The sequence below is a fragment of the Oncorhynchus gorbuscha genome, linkage group LG08, assembly GCF_021184085.1.
Source record: "Oncorhynchus gorbuscha isolate QuinsamMale2020 ecotype Even-year linkage group LG08, OgorEven_v1.0, whole genome shotgun sequence".
NCBI classification, from domain to species: Eukaryota; Metazoa; Chordata; class Actinopteri; order Salmoniformes; family Salmonidae; genus Oncorhynchus; species Oncorhynchus gorbuscha.
Genome location: NC_060180.1, coordinates 31208753 through 31226640, shown reverse-complemented (window position 1 = coordinate 31226640; position 17888 = coordinate 31208753). Strand labels below are relative to the sequence as shown.

The 17888-nt window shown below is 41.9% G+C and overlaps 1 protein-coding gene across 2 annotated transcripts in view; it reads right to left on the bottom strand.

The window, feature by feature from the left end:
- ablim1a (actin binding LIM protein 1a) overlaps positions 1 to 13759 on the bottom strand; it is a 147417-nt gene extending 133658 nt beyond the window's left edge. For both annotated transcript variants that reach the window (XM_046359143.1, XM_046359152.1), the window contains exon 1: positions 13378 to 13759. In XM_046359143.1, the coding sequence (XP_046215099.1) occupies positions 13378 to 13477 (100 nt within the window). In that variant the 5' untranslated portion in view covers positions 13478 to 13759. The remainder of the gene's footprint in view (positions 1 to 13377) is intronic.
- Positions 13760 to 17888: the final 4129 nt, after the last annotated feature.

Genomic DNA, 17888 nt, shown 5'->3' with positions numbered 1-17888 from the left:
TTCTGCAGTTCTACACAACATTTCGACATTTTAGAACAAACATCATGCAATTGTACCCATTTTGTCATGGGGTGGAGATACTTTTGGGGGTTTTAAAGCTAATTTCATGCTATTCTATACATTTTGCCATGATTTATGCCATTTATCCATTATTTTACCAGGTAAGTTGACTGAGAACACATTATAATTTACAGCAATGACCTGGGGAATAGTTACATGGGAGAGGAGGGGGATGAATGAGCCAATTGTAAACTGGGGATTATTAGGTGACCGTGATGGTTTGAGTGCCAGATTGGGAATTTAGCCAGGACACCGGGGCTAACACCCCTACTCTTGCGATAAGTGCCATGGGATATTTAATGATCTCAGAGAGTCAGGACACCCGTTTAACATCCCATCTGAAAGACGGCACCCTACACAGGGCAGCGCCCTGGGGTTTTGGGATATGTTTTTATTTTTTTTTAGACCAGAGGAAAGAGTGCCTCCTACTGGCCCTCCAACACCACATCCAGCAGCATCTGGTCTCCCTTCCAGGGCCTGACCAGGACCAACCCTGCTTAGCTTCAGAAGTAAGCAGTGCTGGCAAAATAAATAAACACAGCATTTTTTTAACACGGCAAGTCAGTTAAGAACAAATTCTTAATCGCAATGACAGCCTAGAAAACAGTGGGTAACTGCCTCGTTCAGGGGCAGAATGTACCTTGTCAGCTCTGGGACTTGAACTTGCAACCTTTCAGTTAATAGTGCAACACTCTAACCACTAGGCTGTTCTGCCGCCCTGTGATTAGGTGGTTGGTGGTTGGATGGGCTATTTACAGATGAGCTATGTACCGGGACAGTGATCTGTGAGCTGCTGATGCTTAAAGCTAGTGAGGGAGATATGAGTCTCCAGCTTCAGTGATTTTTGCAGTTCGTTCCAGTCATTGGCAGCAGAGAACTGGAAGGAAAGGCGGCCAAAGGAGGAATTGGCTTTGAGGGTGACCAGTGAGATATACCTGCTGGAGTGAGTGCTACGGGTGGGTGCTGCTATGGTGACCAGTGAGCTGAGATAATGTGGGGCTTTACCTAGCAGAGACTTATATATGACCTGGAGGCATTGGGTTTGGCGACGAGTATGAAGCGAGGGCCAGCCAACGAGAGAGTACAGATCGCAATTGTGGGTAGTATATGGGGCTTTGGTGACAAAACAGATGATACTGTGATAGACTGCATCCAATTTGTTGAGTAGAGTGTTGGAGGCTATTTTGTAAATGCCATCGCAGACGTCGAGGATCGGTGGGATGGTCAGTTTTACGAGGGTATGTTTGGCAGCATGAGTGAAGGATGCTTTGTTGCAAAATAGGAAGCTGATTCTAGATTTAATTTTGGATTGGCGATGCTTAATGTGAGTCTGGAACGAGAGTTTACAGTCCAACCAGACACCTAGATATTTGTAGTTGTTCACATATTCCATGTCAGAACAGTCCAGAGTGGTGATGCTGGACGGGCGGACAGGTGCGGGCAGCGATCAGTTGAAGAGCATGCATTTAGTTTTACTTGCATTTAAAAGCATTTGGAGGCAACGGACAGAGAGTTGTATGGCATTGAAGCTCGTCTGGAGGATAGTTAACACAGTGTCCAAAGAAGGGCCAGAAGTATACAAAATGGTGTCGTCTGCATAGAGGTGGATCAGAGAATCACCAGCAGCAAGAGCGACGTCATTGATGTATACAAATAAGAGAGTCGGCCCCAGAATTTAACCATGTGGCACCCCCATAGAGACTGCCAGAGGTCCAGACAACAGGCCCTCCGATTTGACACACTGAACTCTATCAGAGAAGTAGTTGGTGAACCAGGCGAGGCAGTCATTTGAGTGACCAAGGCTGTTGAGTCTGCTGATAAGAATGTGGTGATTGACAGAGTCGAAAGCCTTGTCCAGGTCGATGAATATAGCTGCACAGTAATGTCTCTTATCGATGGAGGTTATGATATAGTTTAGGACCTTGAGTGTGGCTGAGGTGCACCCATGGCCAGCTCTGAAACCAGATTGCATAGCGGAGAAGGTATGGTGGGATTCGAAATGGTCGTTAATGTGTTTGTTAACTTGGCTTTCGAATATCTTAGAAAGTCAGGATAGGATAGATATAGGTCTGTAATAGTTTGGGTCTAGAGTGTCTCCCCCTTTGAAGAGGGCGATGATCGCGGCAGCTTTCCAATCATGGGAATCTCAGACGATACGAAAGAGAGGTTGAACAGGCAAGTAATAGGGGTTGCAACAATTTCAGCAGATATTTTTAGAAAGAGAGGGTACAGATTGTCCAGCCCGGCTGATTTGTAGCGGTCCAGATTTTGTAGCTCTTTCAGAACATCAGCTATCTGGATTTGGATGAAGGAGAAATGGGGGAGGCTTGGGCGAGTTCCTGTGGGGGGTGCCGGGCGGTTGACCGGGGTAGGGGTAGCCAGGTGGAAAGCATGGACAGCTGTAGAAAAATACTTCTCAATTATAGTGGATTTGTCGGTGGTGACAGTGTTCCCTAGCCTCAGTGCAGTGGGCAGCTGGGAGGAGGTGCTTTTATTCTCCATGGACTTTAAAGTGTCCCAGAACTTTTTTGAGTTTGTGCTACAGGATGCACATTTCTGTTTGAAAAGCTAGCCTTAGCTTTCCTAACTGCCTGTGTATATTGGTTCCTAACTTCCCTGAAAAGTTGCATATCACGGGCGCTGATGAAGATTTAGTCTAAAGTCCATTACTGTGGCTTGGAAACACAGTGACATTTGAAAAGGAGGCAAATCATTTGTAGGACATTTGTGGAGTGGTTGAAAAACGAGTTTTAATGACTCCAACATAATTGTATGTAAACATCCGACTTCAACTGTACATACAGTATCTACTATGTGGAGTATATAACTTTACAAAAGATATGGGAGCCAGAGACAGCAGTGGGTCAAACTGTAGAACCCAGTTTCTACATTTGAATATAAAAATGTATTTTTTTCAACCAATACTACACTACATTTTAACTCTGGGACCCTCAGGATTACAAATCAGAGCAAGATTACTTACATTCACCTCTGAAGGTAAATAATGTATCAAACCAGTTGCCGTGACAAAAGTGTTTTGTTGTTGTGCACTATCCTCAAACAATAGCATGGTCTTTTTGTTGTTGTAATAGCTACTGTGAATTTGACACTGCAGTTAGACTAACAAGAATTTAAACTTTCTGCCCATATAAGACATGTCTATGTTCTAGATTTGGCTGTTGTTTACAATGTTATTCTCGTCACATTATCGTATATTGAGCAATGTAGATCCCGGTTTAGGGACACCGATTCAGTTGATCGCGAAAATATCAAATACTTAGGATGTTTAATAAGTGACAAGAACCTACCAGAGCTGGCTCTGGCTAACTAACACTATCAATGAAAAACAATTGGGCTATGCTATTTCTGGTCAAATTTGACCATTTAGCTAGACCCTTTCTGCCAAGTGTACTCTGAACAGAAGGTTCATGGCTAGCTGGGTAGCTATAATGATAGCTAGCTAGCAACAGTTAGCTAGCTCAACTCAAAATCTGTCTTGCCTACTACTTATTAAAAGTACATACTGTGTCCTAATAGTACTACATACTATTTAGAACGTACAGTTTCTAAAAACATATACGGTAAGCAGCAAATGTGCAATCGCGCTCATTAATTTGTATAGAGCCCTATTCTTATTATCAGCAGTTGTCAAACACACATACAGTAAGTGTTAATAGACTACTCTCTTCCTCAATAGTGTGCAGGGAATTCTAATTGCTGAAAAGTCTAAATGAGTATGAAATCCTGACATTTAATGCAAACCACGTTTGACATTTCACATACTAAAAAAAGCAACGTTTTCGCATAACCAAAAAGTATGTTATTTAGAACACAAGTGTATTCGGACAAGGCCGATCTCTCCTGTTGAAATTGACTTGGAAATACTCTCACCACTTTAGCACTGTTCATAAATAATGATCCTAAACAGTAGTGACGTTTCAGGAGATTTATTATAGTTAGCTAGATGGAGAACACAATATTTTCTTCTAATTCTACAACATAAATCTGACGACCACTGATGGGAGCAGTCGCACAGTACAGCACAAGTAAAAACTGAAACCTACTTGGAGATACCAGCCCCAGGTTATGTCCTGTCTGGAATAGCTGGATAAAATGTAAAACGTAGAGTTCTGATTGGGTCGATTGCAACGTATAGGCAGAAATGAAGGCACACTTGCAGTTTAACATTGGATTTCTTAAAATGGTATTAATGGGAGATTTTATTTTATTTGTTTATTTTGGGCAAGTCAGTTAAGAACAAATTCTTATTTTCAATGATGGCCTAGGAACAGTGGGTTAACTGCCTTGTTCAGGGGAAGAACAACAGATTTATTTTATACCTTGCCAGTTTGGGGATTTGATGTTGAAACTTTTCAGTTACCAGTCTAACATTCTAACCACGTGGCTACCTGCCACCCCCAAAAATCAGAGCATGTATGTGATCATGCTTTGCTTACATGGACCTATGTGTTAAAACAAACTTGCTTACAACCATAGACCCACAAGAATAAACCAGAAGATCAGTTGATCTCTCATTGTTACCGTGTCTAGTGATTATGCTACTCGACAGCTGCGTCTAGGTCAGGGGTGTCAAATATACGGCCCACAGGCCGAGAGGGTCCAATCCAGCCAGCTGGAGGTTTGAGTTAAAAATAAAAAAACATTATTTAAAAAATTATAATACATTTAAACAAATTCCATATACTTTAAAATGACTAAAACCAAATCGGTACTGTGTAGAAATGATAACGGACCTACATTCATACAGTTTCTTCACTGTGTCCAGCTTGCTAATAATCCCCTAAACAAAAGCTAGGCAGTCAGGGATCATCTAAAATTTCCAAAACTATGGATTAGAAGACTGTTTTGTTTCCAATTTTGTATAACCTATTTTCAGTGTGGCCCTCTGGACCTCGTTGAAGACCGAATACAGCGCCCGGGGCAAAATTAGAATGACCTGTCAGGTGTATAGGGTGACGAACGCAAAAATAATAGAAGCAGTAGGCCTAGAATATAAAAGTAGTAGGCCTATATTTTATTCAAACGTTTCACCTTAAATGGCAAAATAATATAATATGTGCTATTTGAAATAACTTTATAAGACTCCATTTGATTTAAAAAGATAGATTATGATTGACTTGACTTAGTTACATCCTTTCAAATACGGACAGTCCAGGGATATTCTCCTGTCCGTCTTGATAAGAAATGGCCATACTTTTTAAAGACAAGTTTATTTTTAAAGACAAGTTGTAATTAATTAATGGATACATAAATTGGAAACAAAAAAACATAAGAATAGGCTCCCTTTTGAAAAAAATACTGCAGTCAGAGTGCAGTATAATTGCAGTATACTGCAAATACTGCATCCAAAATAACACTGTTTTTTTACTGCAGTAATTTTCCAGTGTAACTGCAGTTAGAGTGAAATATTTTTTGTAAGGGCTACACAGTAGTTTTCTATTTATACAAGTTGTCAAATTGCCACAGTAGATTTGCCGTTGTCAATTGAGGAAATACTTTATTTCAGTTGTACAGAATGATTGTCAAAATCAATTGTAGATAAATCACCCTTAGTCTGCTAAAAAAGCTGAATTAATTAGTTTCCGATGATACCAGAGGGCGATTATGGAATTTTCACAATGCCCTCAAATGACATCATTTCCAAAGTAGCATGTTGACAGCTTGTCATGCCTCTCTTTGTGTTATACCTAGAATACATAATCTAGCCACACTGTACAAAATATTATTGCAGATAATTGTATATATTACAAGGTAATATATTGTTAAACCAGCAATACGCGCTGAAATCACTCAGTTGATCTAAATTGCAATCATCATTTGCCGTCGTATTGCTGCTCCCTCAAAATTATATCAGTGTTATTATTTTGTCCTGGTTGCTGTGAACAAATTGAAGACATTTGCACCTCTAGGGGGTATTATCATTGGTGTAAATTAAACCTGCATTTTTTTGCAGCCCAAAGATTTCTTTTACAATAATTCTGTACAAATGACAAAAGTATTTCCTCATTTATCAAGGCAATCTACTGTGGCAATTTACCATTCACATTTTATGAATGGAAAGACCACCAACATGAGTTATGGTCATTTTTAATCAAGGGGCGAAAATAAAATATCCCTGAACTGTCCATATCTAAAATGTGCAACTAAATCAAGCTAATCATTATTGACTAAATATGTGTTAATTAAATTGCAGTCTCATCAAGTTATTTCAAATGACACATTATATTCTAATTATGTTGAAATTCAATATTAAATGTTTGCTATTTGAAATCAATTACCAGCCTTGCGATTTTCAATGTTCCCATGTTGAAATTTAATTAGGGCAGGAATAGAGAACCTAGATGCAGCGGTTTGGTATCATAATCACTTCACACGGTAAGAAGAGATCAACTGATCTGCTGGTTTATTCTTGTGGATTTTTGGTTTCAAGCAAGTTTGTGTTAACACATACAGTGGGGCAAACAAAAGTTTATCTCAATACTTTGTTATATACCCTTTATTGGCAAGGACGGCAAGTCTTCACAAGGTTTTCACACACTGTTGCTGGTATTTTGGCCCATTCCTCCATGCAGATCTCCTATAGAGCAGTGATGTTTTGGGGCTGTTGCTGGGCAACATAGACTTTCAACTCCCTCCACAGATTTTCTATTGGGTTGAGATCTGGAAACTGGCTAGGCCACTCCAGGACCTTGAAATGCTTCTTACGAAGCCACTCCTTCGTTGCCCGGGCGGTGTGTTTGGGATCATTGTCATGCTGAAAGACCCAGCCACGTTTCATCTTCAATGCCCTTGCTGATGGTAAGCTTTGTTACTTTGGTCCCAGCTCTCTGCAGGTCATTCACTAGGTCCCCCCGTGTGGTTTTGGGATTTTGGCGATCTTGTGATCATTTTGACCCCACGGGGTGAGATCTTGCGTGGAGCCCCAGATCGATGGAGATTATCAGTGGTCTTGTATGTCTTCCATTTCCTAATAATTGCTCCCACAGTTGATTTATTCAAACCAAGCTGCGTACCTATTGCAGATTCAGTCTTACCAGCCTGGTGCAGGTCTACAATTTTGTTTCTGGTGTACTTTGACAGCTCTTTGGTCTTGGCCATAGTGGAGTTTGGAGTGTGACTGTTTGAGGTTTTGGACAGGTGTCTTTTATACTGATAACAAGTCCAAACAGGTGCCATTTATACAGATAACGAGTGGAGGACAGAGGAGCCTCTTAAAGAAAAAGTTACAGGTCTGTGAGAAACAGAAATCTTGCTTGTTTGTAGGTGACCAAATACTTATTTTCCACCATAATTTGCAAATCAATTCATAAAAAATCCTACAATGTGATTTTCTGGATTTTTTTTTCTCATTTTGTCTGTCATAGTTGAAGTGTACCTATGATTAAAATTACAGGCCTCTCTCATCTTTTTAAGTGGGAGAACTTAGATAATTGGTAGCTGACTAAATACTTTTTTGCCCCACTGTAGGTGCATGCAGTGGCGACTCGTCATTCAAGGCAGATGGGCAGACTCACCTGTTTTGGGCCCCACATTTTTAGCAAAAAATAATAATATAATATATATAATATATATACAGTGGGGAGAACAAGTATTTCATACACTGCCGATTTTGCGGGTTTTCCCACTTACAAAGCATGTAAAGGTCTGTCATTTTTATCATAGGTACACTTCAACTGTGAGAGACGGAATCTCAAACAGAAATCCAGAAAATCACATTGTATGATTTTTAAGTAATTAATTTGCATTTTATTGCATGACATAAGTATTTGATACAGCAGAAAAGCAGAACTTAATATTTGGTACAATTACAGAGATTGTTAGCAATTACATAGATCATACGTTTCCTGTAGTTCTTGACCAGGTTTGCAGCAGGGATTACCCGCAAAACACCAGTCTGAACATTAACAGTGAAGTGGCGACTCCGGGATGCTTGCCTTCTAGGCAGAGTTGCAAAGGCAAAGCCATATCTCAGACCAGCCAATAAAAATAAAAGATGAAGATGGGCAAAAGAACACAGACACTGGACAGAGGAACTCTGCCTAGAAGGCCAGCATCCCGGAGTTGCCTCTTCACTGTTGACGTTGAGACTGGTGTTTTGCGGGTACTATTTAATGAAGCTGCCAGATGAGGACTTGTGAGGCATCTGTTTCTCAAACTAGACACTCTAATGTTCTTGTCCTCTTGGAAATCGCAAATTCAACAATCAGTGTGTGAATGGCTGTGTTTTCCCCCGAGTTCCCACCATAAATCCAGAGAATGCCAGAATTTAATGACAAAGTTTGATGACAAAACCGGCACTCCACCTTCATGTTTAAGTGAGCACATCACAAGCCAAGGTGAGTCCAAAAATGTCTTGTATGCTTCTGCATAAATGATGTAATATGCAAGGGAGATATGTATACTGTAGCTAAGAAAGTAATACTAAGTGTATGTTGTGTAGTAAGCTGTTAGTAGCCCATGTGCCTCACCCTAATAATTTGGTCTATTTTCAATAATTTCATAATTTCACCTAACGTTACTCTTCTGACGCAGTGGTGTTGCACATGTAGCCTGTAACCTGTTTTTGATATATGTCATCATCTAATATTGTCAGAGCTTTCATTGTCTGTTATATGCCCCCTTTATTTATCCTACGGTTCTGACTTTGTGTACAGGGAAAATATTGTAAGTGCAGGCCATGTTCTGCATTCTGACTCTGTACATTTCAAAAGTGCTAAACACATAGTTACATTGACTACGTCCGTCATCGCTCGCTCATTAATGTCTTAATCGAAATTACAGAATGCCTCTTATCCGCTCATCGTTCATCTCAATTGTCAGAAGAAACCTAATTTGTTTAACTTCTTATGTCTGCAGGAGCAGTATTGAGTAGCTTGGATGAAAGGTGCCCAGAGTAAACGGCCTGTTCCTCAGTCTCAGTTGATAATATATACATAAAAACTAAAACTGTTTGAATGATGTCTGTGAGTATAACAGAACTCATATGGCAGGAAAAAACCTGAGAAGAAATCCAAACAGGAAGTGAGAAATCTGAGGTTGGTCCATTTTCAACTCAGGCCCTATTGAATTCACAGTGGGATATGAATGAAGTTGCACTTCCTAGGGCTTCCACTAGATGTCAACCGTCTTTATAAACTTTAATTAGGCTTCTGTGTTGTGGGACTGAATAAGAGCTGAATGAGTCAGGTTACTGGCAGAGAGCCATTTCCTGGTCACGCGCATTCCACATGATATCGACTTGCGTTCCGTTGCTCCTCTAGACACAAAGGAATTCTCCGGTTGGAACATTATTGAAGATTTATGATAAAAACATCCTAATGATTGATTCTATACTTAGTTTGAAATGTTTCTTCGACCTGTAATATAACTTTTTAAAGTTTTTGTCCGAAGTATTGCACGATCGTTTGGATATGTGTACCTAACGCTAACAAAAGTAGCTACTTGGAAATAAATAACAGACATTTTCGAACAAATCGAGCAGTAATTGTGGAACTGCGATTCCTGGGAGTGCATTCTGATGAAGATCATCAAAGGTAAGGGAATATTTATCATGTAATTTCTGGTTTCTGTTGACTCCAACATGGCGGCTAATTTGATTATTTTTCTGAGCGCCGTCTCTGATTATTGCATGGTTTGATTTTGTCCGTAAAGTTTTTTTTTTAATCTGACACAGCGGTTGCATTAAGGAGAGGTATAACTATAATTCCATGTGTATAACTTGTATTATCACCTACATTTATGATGAGTATTTCTGTTGAATCGATGTGGCTATGCAAAATCACTGGATGTTTTTGGAACTAGTGAACGTAACGCGCCAATGTAAACTTTATCAAACAAAACATACATGAAGTCCTATGAGTGTCATCTGATGAAGATCAAAGGTTAGGGATGAATTTGATCTCTATGTGTGCTTTTTGTGACTCTCTTTGCCTGGAAAAATGGCTGTGTTTTTCTGTGGCTTGGTGGTGACTAAACATAATAGTTTGTGGTGCTTTCGCTGTAAAGCATATTTGAAATCGGACACTGTGGTGGGATTAACAACAACATTACCTTTAAAACGGTATAAAATACATGTATGTTTGAGATATTTTAATTTTGAGATTTCTGTTGTTTTGAATTTGGCGCCCTGCACTTTCACTGGCTGTTGTCATATCATCCCGTTAACGGGATTACAGTATCATACTCACTCATTCATCTTATACAACAATTAGATGTAAACCTCATATCTGAGGATATTATATAAACAGTGTTATGGTAATGTGGCCACACCGTCTCCCATGAGCTTCCCAAGTTGTGACAAACGGACCAGTTCGTAGCTGGATTCTTCACCGATCTTTTATACTTTCTCCGGAACATGAAATTTGTTCATACCTCAAGTTCTGTGAGGTGGAAGTAATTCCTTTGTGCTCCATGAAATTCTACTCTCTCTACTATGTGTCCGTGAGGAGATTCTCAGGAATTTACAACGTCTCTCTGACCACAGCAACCTAGTTGAAGGAGGAGAGGGGGAGGCAGGGAGAGGGGGATGGGCTTGCTATACCCAAAGAGGCCAACGTCATCACAATGTATTTAGCAGTTGTATAAACAAAGGTTTAAACAATCAGGGAAACCTTTGCATGTTATCATAACCATTGTTGCGCCATCCTATATTTCTTTGGGGGGGGGGGTTGAATCGACAAAGTTATGGATCTATAATCTATGGATCGCCTTATCTAGCTTTGTAAAGTCTCAATTTATTATGATTTATAAAGCCTTTACTAAGCAGTGCTTATGTCACCCTTTAATATACACTGGTTTATATCATGGTTATGCTACATTTATGAATCCTTTAAAGAGCATGACATACGGTTAGAGATTACGTGTGACCCATTTATGACTTGCTTATGAAGCCTTTATGAATGGTTTATGAAGCCATCATAAGTTACACTTTGTTTAAAGCGGGACTGTATAAACAGTAAAGCCCAATATTAGTGGACCATATCTTTCCATTATTGTGATCTAAACTACTCTAGTTATAATACGCTCTAAATGTGCAATTTAGCAGAAGCTTTTATCCAAACACTGAGTGCATACATTTTCATTATGTATGTGATCCCTGAGGAAATTGAACGCACAACCTTGGAGATGCTAGCGCAATGCTTTTGGACCACATTGATCCAAGTCACATTTACATTGATTTCAACAACTTGATTCCAAATAAAACACCTTTTCTGCCTCTACTTCTTCAAGACCATGAGCACCACACACACACACACACACACACACACACACACACACACACACACACACACACACACACACACACACACACACACACACACACACACACACACACACACACACACACACACACACACACACACACACACACACACACACTCACACACACACAGGATTAGGGGATATAGACTATGTAGAGTCCTGGATTGGTCTTGTAATCTTGAAGTCATCTTATGTTGGGGGGGAAATGTGTTTCGCTAAGATTCCCAAAAATGAATTATAATAAAATGATTTCCCTGAGAATTCGTGAGTTAAAGACGATATCTTCTGTCTCCTTGATTAAGGACTGGATTTTCCATCCTGTGGCAAATTTAGAGAGTCAACCAATTCTCCTGGTGAGAGGTTATATGTGGGATGAACAGGCAGAGAAAGTTAACTGTTTTCATACCAATATGCATTCGGAAAAACCTACAGAGAAATAAACATGCTCATAGGGAATGTTGATAAACACTGATTGAATATAAAATATGAGATAAACCATAAGCTTTTTGGTCTGTAAAGTGAACATATTTATTGACGCGCTACTGCTTCCTGAACATCGTCACTGCAGGCTTTAATGCTCAAATCAGTTTAGATTTTTACATCCGTTTTGGACTACTGACTGTCCAAACAGCAATTTACAAATGACCAAATCAGATTTGTGTTTATTCAGATAGCAGTAATTTCCTGACATTGCTACGCTAGTTGTCATAGTAACGATGGGTGTGTAAGCAGTGGTGTAGGCTGATTGGTTCTCGTGCTTCCTATGACTTATAATTTATGTAGCAAGCTAAGGTGACAACAATGCCTGTCATGGACGTTTCCCAGTTGCTTTGAATGTTCAGAATCATAGTGTCAAAACCCTTTTCAAGCCTCAAAGGATAAGATGATCCAACTTTCAAAACAAGTCCTTTTTGGCTAGCCACCACAGAAGTCAACTAGCTAGCTAGGTAGCTGTTTAAGCTTTCTAGCACATACACTAATTTGTATGTAAACAATGAACTAGCTAGTTAGCTACCACATGTTATTGTCAAATTGTCAACAGAGTAGCTAGCAAGGAACAAGATCTGCCAAATAACAGTCTAAAAACCACTTGAGGGCAAATAAATCGGATTTGACTGTTCAGACACAAGTCAGTATGGTCAGCAATCGGATTTGAATGAAATGTGACTTGTAATATCCGATTCTATGTGCATTTTTCGCTGTTCAGACTGCAGTGTGAACAAGACTTTAAGGTCACAAACAACACTCTTATATAAACCAAGATGTTTTTACTAACATCTCTCTTACAGGAAAATACTGTCCACAAAACAGAAACTGTACAATACACATTGCACGCATATACTGTACCTTTTTTGAAAATCATGATACAAGCGAGGATGATGATGACAGAGCAGAAACAGACTCGAGAGGAGAACTAGGGCTTGGCCTCTATTTCTAATTAAATGCATTGCTCCTTTGTCACAGCATTTCCACGGACACAGGAGGATTGCCATAGCTCTAGGCTGAGCCTGACCATGCTACTACTGACGTCAATGTTTTATTTATATGTCTATTTTTCACCCACAAATCTAGCCTACATCAATTCCTCATCCATCCGATGTACTGTACAGTAAAGAGTCCAATAAAATGAATGCAAAAGCATATAGCATGATAAAGAATAAGGCAGAGGGCACGCACACACACATGCACACACACACACGGGCTGATGACAGAGGCTGGGTCTGTTAGAGGATAGGCTGGTGTGTTCTGCTGCAGTGGGGCACAGCCCTGCTCCTCTATTCATTTGTCTTTCTTCGGGTGCAGCTAACTACATGTAAACACCCTTGCTCCCACCGCACACACCGACACAAATAAATACACACTTCAAGACACACTCGCACAAACACACCGTGATTAGACACAAAATACGGTATCCCTTTGTCATCCTAGACATCTGGATCATTGAGAGAAATGAATCTCATACATCCTCTGTCACTGGCCTGTTCCTTCCAACCCTCCTCCACACTGTACAGGACAAACCCCCCTCTCTCTTACCGTCCAGTCCGAAGCAGGAGCCGATTTTCTGGGCGTAGTTGCAGAGCCCACCATCATAGGGAGGCTGCTTGTGCTGCTGCACCGTACTCCTCTCTCCCATCTCTTCTACACACTCACACGCACACACGGTCCCGTCCCGGCACTGTTTCACTTCTTCCTTCCCCTTCTCAATAATGCAGTCTTTTGCACGGACACACACACACACACGGAGGCACACACACACCAAGAGTCACATACAAGGCCACACACTCACACACACACATGCAGACAGAAAAGTGCTGAGGCGGAGGGTCTTCATGCTGCTGAGTGTGAGCAGAAACCCTGTCCTGTTGTCAGACTAAGGAGAAGCCAGGGGATTAGGTTACTGCTGTGGTGCGATGCGTTCCCATTCAAAACCAACTCTGAGTCAGACAGATTCTGCTGCAGTGCAACAGGTAGGGAGAGCTTGCTTCCCAGAGGAAGGGTGGGGCTTTGAGGAAGAGGAGTGCAGGACTGGGGCTATGGGAAGGGAGACAAGAAGACATCCCTGACTATTCTATTGCCTACCAGGGAAACATCTCCATGCGCCTATAGCCGCGGGAAGTCGGGTGTTGTGGGTTCTGCAGCAAACCCTGAAAGATATTTTTTTAAACTATTTTATTTATATATTTATTTTTATATATATATATATATATATATATAAACTCAGCAAAAAATAAACTTCCTCTCACTGTCAACTGTGTTTATTTTCAGCAAACTTAACATAAATATCTGTATGAACATAACAAGATTCAACAACTGACATAAACTGAACAAGTACCACAGACATGTGACTAACAGAAATGTAATAATGTGTCCCTGAACAAAGGGGTGGGTCAAAAGAGACACACATAAAGACACAGATACAGACAGAGTCAGACTCACAGCCATTTACTCCCAGGGTTTCTCTGGAATAGCTGACTCTGTATTGAAGGAGCTATTTGATCACCACATCCCTGATGTCTGTCTGACTGCTTTACAGGCTATAATGTCCTGTTATTGGGGTTCGATGCAGCTTAGAGCTCTCAAGTTAGGCAGTCTCCAGTGGTATGCAGATGTGATTAGCATCGCTTAAAGCCTGTTCAGTGTTCAACCAGCCAATCGTTATCAGTGAACTTAACCTTGGCTCCCTAATTATGTTAGATTCAATTAAATTAAATAACAAAAATATAGTTGTTGCATAAGTATTGAGCTCCTGTAGTCAAAACATGCTAGATACACCTTAGACATCGATTACAGCTGTGAGTTTTCTTATGTCTGTAAGAGCTTTGCACACCTAGATTTACCATTATTCTTTTAAAATTCTTCAAGCTCTGTCAAGATGTTGGAGATCATGGCAAGACGACATTTTCAAGTCTTGCCATAGATTTTCAAGCAAATTTAAGTCAAAACTGTAACTTGGCCGCTCACTGATTTGTTATTGGTACCAATCTAACAATCACTGCCCTTCTTTATGAGGCTTTCAAAAAGTTCCCTGTTCTTTGTAGTTTAATCTGTGCTTGAAATTCAATACTTGACTGAGGGACCTTACAGATGTTGTATATATGGGAGACAGAGGAAGGGTTAGTCATAAAAAAAATGATGTCAACCCCTATTATTTTGCACAGAGTGAGTCTATGTCATTTATGTGTTTTGTTAAGACACATTTTACTCTTGAACTAATTTGGGTTTCCTTAACAAAGGGGCTGAATACTTATGCAATGATTATATTTAGTTAAGTATTTTGTGTAGATTATTGACAAATGACAATTAAATCAATTTGAATCCCATTTTGTAACACAAGAAATTGTGAAGAAATCCAAGGGGTCTGAATACTTTAGCAAGGGGCTGTTCAGAAAAAATAACTTTTTACACATTTTGTTACGTTACAGCCTTAATCTAAAATGGGGCATAATGAGATAACAGTCATTTTGAATTGGTTGAAAATATAGCCAATGATTATATTTAGATTTAAGGCTATTTTGTAAAGCGTTACACCTAGATTATTGACAAATGACAATTAAACCTCAATTTGAATCCCATTTTGTAACACCCAAAGTGAAATTGTGAAAAAGAAATCATGTCATTAAAAATGGGAAACACTGTCTGGAATACTACATTAGTTCCATACTATGGGGCTGTTCAGAAACTAAAAAATAATAACTTTTTACACATTTTGTTACGAACCACCCCTTTCAAACAGCCTTAATCTAAAATGGATTAAATACATTTCCCGGAAAAATCCCCAGTTAAATACTCATGTCTGACACCTCTCCCACATCTGTGTGTGACTTTTCCCCAGCCCCTCTATCACCTAGGGCTGTGTATTACATTCCCCCAGCTACCACCACAACACACCAGATGGGCTACACCAGATGGGAGAGGAGAGGACACTGTCTACAGTGAGGGAGATATGGGGGAGGAACAGTGTTGGTCTTGACCCTGAGCAGCGGGAACGGTGGTGGCAGTTACTATTTGAATTCAGAAACAGCTTTGCGCTGAGTGAGGAAGAGGTGGGTCAGACTCATCTGGTGCAGCATGAGATCAAAACAGGTGATGCTCGGCCCATCAAGATGCGTCCCCGCCATATCCCGCTGGCACACCAGGAGGCAACAGACAAGGCTGCGTTGGAGATGAATCGAGCAGACTTCATCGAGCCCTCAGACAGCCCCTGGGCGGCACCAGTCGTCATGGTTCCTAAGAAGGATGGCAAGCTGAGGTTCTGTGCAGACTACAGGCAGCTGAATGAGGTAACCAGGAAGGATACCCCATACCATATATCAATGGTTCGCTGGACCTGGTTAGGGGGTCCTCCTGGTTCTCCTCACTAGACCTCTGCAGTGGCTACTGTCAGGTGCCCCAGAACCAAAACTGCGTTCTTCACTAACAGAGGACACTGCCAGTTCAAGGTCCTGTTCTTCGGCCTGTGCAACGCTCCAGCTACTTTTGAGCATTTGATGGACAGGGTGCTGGATGGCTTCCACCGACAGGAGTTTCTGGTATACTTTTACAACATCCTGGCCCACGGCAGCTCCTTCCAGTCAGCCTTGGGGGCGCTACAGCATGTGCTGGAGAGGGTGGCTGCCGCAGGCCTGATGCTCCACCCCAAGAATTGCCACTTCATGAGGAGAGAGGTGTTCTTCTTGGGCGGGTATCAGAACCATGGAGGACAAAGTGGGGGCTGTCCGAGACTAGCCCACCCCCACCAACCAGCATCAGCTGGAGAGCTTCCTGGGACTGGCTTGTACTACAGGAGATTTGTACGGGGCTTCTCAAGTATCGCTGCTCCCCTGAATCACCTGCCACCAAAGGACAAGGCCTTCACTTGGACAGTGGAGTGCGAGGAGGCCTTCAACACAATCAAACATGCCCTTTATCCTGGACACAAGCAATGTGGGCATGGGTGGGGTGCTGGGCCAGAGGGGGAGAGAGTGGTGACGTACTTCAGCAAAACATTCAACAACATGAGCGCCGCTACTGTGTCACCTGGCGGGAGTTCCTGGCTGTTGTGGCTTCCATCAAACACTTCAAGTACTACCTGGGTGGCCTTCTCTTTACTGTAAGGACTGACCACTCTGCTCTCCAGTGGCTCATGTCTTTCAAAGAACCAGAGGGGCAGGTTGCACGCTGGTTATACGACTTCACAGTGGGGCACAGGGCAGGGGCACTCCACTCCAACGCCGGCGCCATGTCCCATTGGCCCTGTACTGCAGACAGGTGCCGCCACTGTGAGCGGAGAGAGGGCCATGAGAGAGACGCTGTGGGCAGAGGAGGGGGTCTGTCCCACAGTGTATCTGACAAGCGGACCTGTCTGCTATGAGCTGCAGACTGTCGACGTGGCTGAATGGGGGCAGAAGAAGGGACGGGACACTGACCTACAGCCTGTGCCACAGTGGGTAGAGGTGCAGCTGAGACCACCGTGGGAAGAGGTGGCAGCGCTCTCACTCGTGACCAAAGGGTTGTGGTCAAAGTTTGAGAGACTGCGGTTGGCTGATAGGGTTCTACAGCGGGCATGGAAGGAGCCAGCTATGGGAAAGGAGAGGTGGCAGGTGGTGGTCCCAAAAGCACTGTGGGAGGTTGTGCTCCAGATCACTCATGGGGAGGTGGGGACCGGACACTTTGGGGTCACAAAAACCCTCCGCAACCTCCGTCAGGGCTTTTACTGGGGCAGCACAAGAGGGATGTGGAGGACTTTTGCCACCGCTGTGACAATTGCACAGCGAGAATGGGCCTTCCAGGCTGTTCTCATGCTCAGCTCCAACAGTTCCCAGTGGGGGCTCCTATGGAGAGGGTGGGAGTGGATGTATTTGGGCCTTTCCCCACCAGAGACAGTGGAAACTGCTGGGTGCTCACGGCCATGGTCTATTTCACAAAATGGCCTGAGGCCAATGCTCTGCCTGACCAGGAGGCAGAAACAATTGTCGACGCCCTGACAGCGGGGGATGTTCAGCAGGTTTGGAGCTGCGGAGTCCATCAACAGCGACCAAGGCGGAAACTTCCCAGACAGAACACAG